Genomic DNA, 7567 nt, shown 5'->3' with positions numbered 1-7567 from the left:
TAGTTATCTCTGTGACCCAAAGTCTTCCACCTGGGTTTTTTCTTAGGACTAACTGGGAAAAGTGTGGGGCCTAGAAAGGTTGGATTTAATCGTTAACTTAAAAAAATTGGGGGTAAGTGTCAAAACCTATCATTAGTGTCTCTAACCACAGTCTGTTAGTTCACAAAGATCTTACTTTGTAAGTAGCGGTAAAGAGAGAAAACTAACTGCTAAACTGAAAGTTATCCTTTACCAGAAATAAATTCCTTTGGCATACATTTTCTTTATTGGGGCTGCTCAATGTGTCTGTGAATAATGAGATATAAAACAAGGTTCAGTGTAGCAGAGATGGTGCTTCTGACACAGCTGACTTGACCATATTCCTCTATCTTCACTCTAGCACGAGGGTTTTTGGTTTTTTGTTTGTTTTTTGTTAAACCATAAAATAGGTGCAATAAAAATATTTAAGGATATGTTTTTTAAAAATTACTGAACTTCAGAAATCCCGCATCTATATCTCTATTCTGGCCTTTTTATAAACCAATGACTGCAAAGAAGGAAAACATAAAGGAAGAACTAGACGGTCTTGCCTTTATCTGACCTAAGATAAATTTTCACTTAATACTTGCAGAAGTCATAACTGGAGTCTAGTTAATTTCCCATATTGGGCAGGTTAGGGGGAACCAGCCAACCAAATTATGATCTAGCAAATTTAACAAGGGGGTGGGGGAGAGTAAACTATTTTTCAGTAGATTTGCACTTTAAAATTATGAACTGGATGTTGGTGGAAAGTACTCCCAAAGGGCATATGGGTAACTACCTAGCCTGAATGTGGATATTAGAGAATCCAACTTCAGCCTTGCTCGTTTTAAGCCCACCTGAGCAATAGTTGTCTGTTGACGTAATCAGAGTCAGGATTTCCCTGTTTCCCTACTTGGCGTCATCTTCCATGTCTACTGCATTGACAGTCATCCTTGGGGGGATATGCCAAGTAGGATTCTGTTACTCAGAATAGAAACTTTGTGAGTTATCTTTCCCACATCTAGAGTTTTAAAATTAATTTAGATGTTGGCTAAATGAAGTTGTGGCTAATGTTAGGAGGGTGGGAAGTTGTTTGCTTCTTTGATCAGCAGGGTACCTGCCTCTGAGGTGCTATTGCCTGGAGGGGTCAATCCCATCAAAGAACTGGGGAGTTGCTAGCTGTAGAGAATATATGTACATTGCTGGCTACTTCTCCCAGGGTCAGTCGGGATCATGAGCATCATTCCAGAATCTTTGGCTTCTAGAACCAACACCGTCCTGAAGAACATTTTAACATCTATTAATACTTTGGTAATAATCTTTTATATGCAGGAATTTTGTAGCATGCTTTGTGGCTAAACTTGTTAAATTATTTAGAAATGTTGAGTTTCTGAATGTTATTTTGTGAGACTTGTTTTAAAATAGTAATAAATTGTGTTATTTTATAAAAAATGTAATTTGTATCTTTTTTGGTTACAGGACCATTGGTTTTTAGCTAATACAGAGCAACTATGTGAATTTTGAATATTCAATTAGGAAGACATTAAGTCTTTGAATTACATATTCCACGCTTGTTTGAGAGAGAGACTCATTTCTTTATGCTTTTTTTTTCAGTCATTTACTACCAATGATAATTTCCTTTCCTAGGTTTGTAAGTCTTCCCCAGAAGTTTTCTGGGCACCATTTCAAAATGCTTAGGATCCTGGAAAGAGTGCTTCCAGGGATAGCAAGTTACTACTGCACTTCACTATTCCTAGTTTTCACTTCCAGAAATGTAGAAAGTTAAGGTGGGCTGATAGGCCCTTGATTTGTGGTCTGGAATAACCTGGTGTTGACCAGCTCCCTTTTGATACACAGGAAGCAAGTAGAACCCAGCAACAGCAATAACATTACACCTTTTCACAGACCATATTCTGTGCCAAATGTAATTTTGGTCACAGAATGGGACTGTACTGCAGTTTCTACTTATTTCACAGTTCTTTGGTTGTAAGGATATGTTTCTTGCTGCTGTCCTCCTTTAAAAGGAAAGATTTTAATTTTTGAGCGTACAGAGAAAACCTTAATTCCAATCATAAATAGCTCATTATTTTTAGTTCCTTGTTTTCTAGAGCAAAGGATAGACATCTAGAATCCTGTTTTATACCATATATATTGTGTATGTAGATATACACTTGTTATATATAATAAAAGAGGTGATGACCCTCCCCCCTAAAATGCAATCAACTCTGTCGCTACAAAAAGGTATATCCCTCTGGGCAGACAGGATGCCCATAACATATTGGGTGAAAAAAATGAAGAACCCATTATTTGTTTTTGTTATGTGTTATGTATGTAGAGTGGGAGTGTACATATATGGGGTGGCTGGTTGGTGTGTGTAGAAATGGGAATGTATGATGGGGTGGGAGGCTGTGGTGTAGTGTATGTGTCGTGGGAAGAGGGAGTATGCTTATGATGGAGTGGTGTGGGGAAGTGGGAGTGTGAAAATAGGATTGTCAGAGCTGACGGGAATGTGTGTATACCACGCGTAATGGGGGGTGGCATTGGAGGGGGAAGCTGTGTGAATGGGAGAGGGTGAATGAGGACATGTTTGTGCGGACAGTGAAAATTTGTGTGTCTGTTGTGGGGGTCAAATATGTAGAGGTATGTTGAGAGAAGTGTGAGGAACAGACATGGGAAGTGAGGACATCAGTGAGTGTACAGACAAATGTTAGAACATATACCAATATTAGCCTTTATAAATAAAAATTTTACCTTATGATTGTTACAATAGGTTAGCCATAATTTTAAAGCCATGTTACTAGGAGAAAACCCCACTGAATGCTATGTTCATGTAATCACTTCTGGATTTAATAGGATCTCAAAAGATGGACATCTTTAGTCAGTGAATCTCTGCAGCCAAATAAGCATATGTTTAAGCCTTATTTTACTTTTTATATCCTCAGTATAAAATGGCTGCTGTAAAACTGAGACATTCATTTTACACAGGTATGAAGTTATTATATTATTCCTGCAGCAAAACATTTTTAACTGAAAATGGACTTAAAAGGGGAGAAAGAGCATTGATACATAACCTCCTAAATGCCGCTGTAGGATTTCCTAACATTTTATAGGTTAATATTTATTTACATCTACTGAGCCTCCTAACATTTTCCTTGTAGAAAACAAACAAAAATAGAATACATTAAAAGGTACTGCAGTTTAAATTTACATAGTATTTATTATATAAAGCTTAAAGATAAAATAACTGAGGTTCAATTTTTTTTTAATGACATGGCAAAGTCTGAAAAAAGAATTCAGACTTCAATTGAACTGAAATTTTTATAAATCAGAAAAACAAAACAATACAATTTTTAAAATATTTTTATTCGTATACATGTATTTGATAACTTCAAATTTAGAACACAATCAGCATAAGAACGATTCAATGACAAAGATTTGAAATGGATACTCTAGCTGGTTCATATTAACCTCCCCATGCGATTTATATCTGTATCTTGTACAGTGAAAACTTCTAATTTACACAGCTCTATAACTGCAGTATTTTCCTAACACCCCATTTTGTAGTCTCAGAATACTTTTCAATTATACTGTTCCAGATGTTTAAAGATGAAAAATAATTAGCACTGTAAAGTGGAATGATAACATCTAATTAATTCACATTTTTCCCATTAATATAAATCAGGAACAATTTACAGTAAACACAAAAACCATTCACAATATTAGTAACAATAGTTCATATTTTCACTGAACACTTCTTGTGTTAGCCAGGCTCCGGGTTAAACATCTGAACATGCAATTTCACATTTAAGTACCTCGATAAGAAGTGTCACAAGTTCACATGTTTTTCACAATTGATGATGATGCCACGATGACAGCTTGCACTGAGCTCTCGGGTCCGGCATTTTACCGGGCATTTAGCTAGGACTCACTTGCGGCAGCTCAAGGTGCTCGCTTGCATGAGTTTACTCATGTTAGCATGAATACGCAGACCCGACTTCCCCCCAGAAAACAGGACTTGACTAAGACACGCGTAAAAGATAGCACAGACAAGACAAAAGCAGCTGTGATCTAGGTCTGCACTACAGCTCGGTTTCCTGGGACTCAGAAGTGCCCCTCGAGGCCTAATTGCAGGAGGGCGGCCTCAGCCTCCTCCTCCTCCTCCTTGGCCTCCTCCTCGCGGATCTGCACCAGCAACTGAAAGAGGTTCGGAGCTGGCCCTTCCGCCGCCCCCGTCAGCCACAGCTGCCTTCGGATGGCCCCGCTGTGGTTGGCCCCGGCAATGACCTGCTCCAGGCGGGCCTGGTTTACGTTATCTTTATCTATGGCCCCTTTCTCCACCACCTTCTGCAGCAGAGGCTCCAGACGAATGACGTAAGCCGATAACTTTTCTCCTGGGTTCTGGTAAGTATTCAGAAATCTGACCTGCGCATCCCTAGAGCTCTCGACGCTTCCAAAAACCTGCTCAAGCGCCTTCAGGCATTCGGCGGTGGTTATCGCAGGGTTGTTAGTCTTGAGGATGCGGATGACATCAGCGGCAGGGCCCCTAAGACTCTCCATCAACCGCCGTCTCTTTTCCACATCAGACACCTGCCACTCCTCTATGACCTCATTAGTGTGCTCCAGCCAGGGATCAAAGGTCTCCTCCCCAGGCCCCGGGATGTCCCTCCCCGAGAACAGTGTCAGCTTCTTGTACCATATGGACTCAACAAGAGGCTGAATAACATTATCCAAAATATAGTTTAGCATCTCTGCTGGCATATCTGGGCCTGGGGCCGGAGCAGGATTCTGAAACCCAAGGACACGGGCAACGTCTTGCACGGTCCAACCCTCTCTCGCTAGGAAGAGGTGCAACCTTTCTAAAAATTCAGCATCGGAAGTCGGGGGCTTAAAGACCACTTTCCAGACCCCTCCTTTACCTGGCATCTCCCTGGGGATGGCCGCGTAATCGACAGCGCCCGTGAGCTCTAACAAGGCTGCTTTCGCATTTTCTTCCCTCCAGAACATTCTCCCAAGCACTCGATAGGGCACCTGGGGCATCGCAGCCTGGAGGGTCTCTTCGATTTCAGCCTCATCACAGTTCACTGGGATCCCCCACACCAGCAGGGCTCTCTGGGAGTTCACATCCATCCCCCTGCACCAGTCTTCCAACAATGTCATCGCCATTTTCCCAACTATCAAGAGCCCAATCCTACAAATACGGTTTAGACTGTGGCTCCCTGTGCTCTAGGGCTTAGGACAACAGCAGACACTCCCCTTTCACCCAATAAGCTTCATGCAATCACCACTAGCAAATGACACCAGAGTCCCGCTCTCGTCCTTTCGCTGCCCCCTAAAGTCGGTGGTCCGCGCGTTCTCGCAGCAAAGCCTCCGGGATGCTCAGTCACGCGGCCGCGGCCATCTTGCGTCTCAGGTCGGGGTCCGCGGCCCGGGTCCTCCACCTGCACATATGGTGTCGCGTTGCAAGAGAAGGCCTGGAGCCAGGGCGGGCGGCGGAGGCTGAAGCTGTCGGGCTGGAGAGGCCGCCGGGGTGTGGTCGCGGGGGTGTGGCCGCCTCCTCTACGCCGCCCGGGCGCGCCGGGCAGTCGCTGCTGCGGGAGTTGATCGCGCCGGCGTTCGCGATCAGAGCCGGGCCTTCAGTCGGCTCAGGGACGCTGCTTTGCAGACGAGGGTTCTGCCGCTCCTGGAGGGAGACTGTCCTGTGGTCGCAGCAGCGGCGGCAGGGTCAAGTCCGCGAGCGGCTTCTTCGCGGGTGCAGGGGTCCCTCTGGGCGGCGAGGACAGCCGAGGACCGAGGACACAGGGACGGAGGCGCAGGCTGTGGCGGGCTTGCGCGCCGCTGCTGCCCCCAAGTCGGACCCGCAGCCAGCCGAGGAGATACTGCGGCAGTGGAAGGCGGGGCCGGCCGGGCGAGTGGCTTCCTCCCGCTCCGCCCCCGCGGCCCAGCTAGCTCCTGTGTAGCCATGGCAACGGTGGCCCAGACGACGCGAGATCCGCGCGCTCAGGCGGCCAGTGCGGTCGAGCGGTTGCCATGGTGCCAGCCAGGGGCTGCAGGCACTGGTTTCTCTGTTGGCGCATTGCCTTTTTAATATTTTCCAGATTTTTTTTCTCAGAGCACCGTGTTTAAGATAGTGATATACTTCTGGAGTGGATTTAAGATGATACTGTTGAAAATGCATCCGTCAAAGCAGGCTTGTCTACGCCGGTCGTTCGTACAGTCAATGCTACATATGAAAACACCCTTTTCAGCCCCGAGGCTTCCCTGTGCCACATGATCGCATTTGCACCCTCCATATTTCATCCCAATGAAATGAAAATGTTGGAAATGTGACATTTACATGTATTTTTGTGAGACACTGGGTTGAGACTTGTCTAAAATTTTGTAAAAAATCTATGTCAATTTAGTAATTTCTATAGCCAGGAAAACGCTAATGTGTTAATTTTCAGTCCTGGCATCATTAACAATGGGCTGATAAAACAGAATCCTTATGGTTCAAATATGTCGAGTAATCCTCTGCAAGCAAAACAAGGCCTATTTACGTCAATCCCAGATGGTGAAAATCTCCCCAAAAGAACACATCATTCAACTCTGAATTTTTAAAACCTTATGTAATAAAAGGTTTAAAGATACAGAAGAACATTCAAAAGTAAATAAGTTACATAGGTACATTACAATCACATCAGCAAGATTTTCTTTAGTGTATTAATTTTTTTATATAAAAAGCACACAAAAAATAAAATCTTCCGTCTGGTCTATCAACTGTACAGCAAAAGAGGTAATATTTATATATATATGTACACTATTTTAACATGTAACAGTCTTTTTTAAAAAGGGTGCCACAGGCAGCAAACACACAAAAGGCAGTGTCTGTTCATTTTTTTCCAAAATAAAAGGAATATACTTATTTATATGCTATTAAAATATTTGTACAATAATTACAGACTGTCAAAGCTGTTCCTGTGCTGTTCCCTCCAACAAGGCCTTCAATTTAGAGACAAATGAGGAAAAGGTGAAACAGCTGCAAATTGTTAGAGACAAATATTAACACAGCAAAATATGTGGAGGACATACAATTGTTTTATAAAAATATGTATACTTCCTGTAAACCTAAGGAGTTAGGCTTGCCAGTCTGGTAATAAATACCATCCGAGAAAAGTGAGCCCCAGTAAAAACATTTAAACAGCTGGGGCTAGAGTATGTATTGTATTCCTCCTTCATCTTAGCATCTGGCACATGAGAAGAAAGAGGTTAGGTCACTGAGGCAGTTAAATATAGGGGATACCTTTAGACATAAGCAGCACACGACCTCTGTGCCAGGGGTGAGGATGGGGTGGCAGAAGGGATGGGTGTGTACATCATCTGTGAGGGGGGCTGCTGAAGGCATGGAGGGCAGTGCTGAAGCACTATCTCCTTGGGTGGGTGAGAGACCTCAGAAATGGTCTGGAACACAGGCACTAAGTTAGTTTCATGCCCTTGAGTGCAGATGGAGGCTGGGAGATGGCTATGTGAGATGGTGTGGGGAGGACATTATAAAGCTGGAGGTGTTTTGTCATTTAACTTCTTAAAGCAA

At 43.5% G+C, this 7567-nt stretch overlaps 1 protein-coding gene across 1 annotated transcript; it reads right to left on the bottom strand.

The window, feature by feature from the left end:
• Positions 1–4101: 4101 nt before the first annotated feature.
• PNMA1 (PNMA family member 1) lies at positions 4102–5163 on the bottom strand. The gene has a single exon (XM_019733444.2). The coding sequence runs from the start codon at positions 5161–5163 to the stop codon at positions 4102–4104; it is 1062 nt and encodes a 353-aa protein (XP_019589003.1).
• Between the last annotated feature and the right edge of the window lie 2404 nt (positions 5164–7567).

This window comes from Rhinolophus sinicus, linkage group LG03 (genome assembly GCF_036562045.2).
Source record: "Rhinolophus sinicus isolate RSC01 linkage group LG03, ASM3656204v1, whole genome shotgun sequence".
NCBI classification, from domain to species: Eukaryota; Metazoa; Chordata; class Mammalia; order Chiroptera; family Rhinolophidae; genus Rhinolophus; species Rhinolophus sinicus.
The sequence above is the reverse complement of the archived record's forward strand: the minus strand, read 5'-3'. Positions and strand labels throughout refer to the sequence as shown.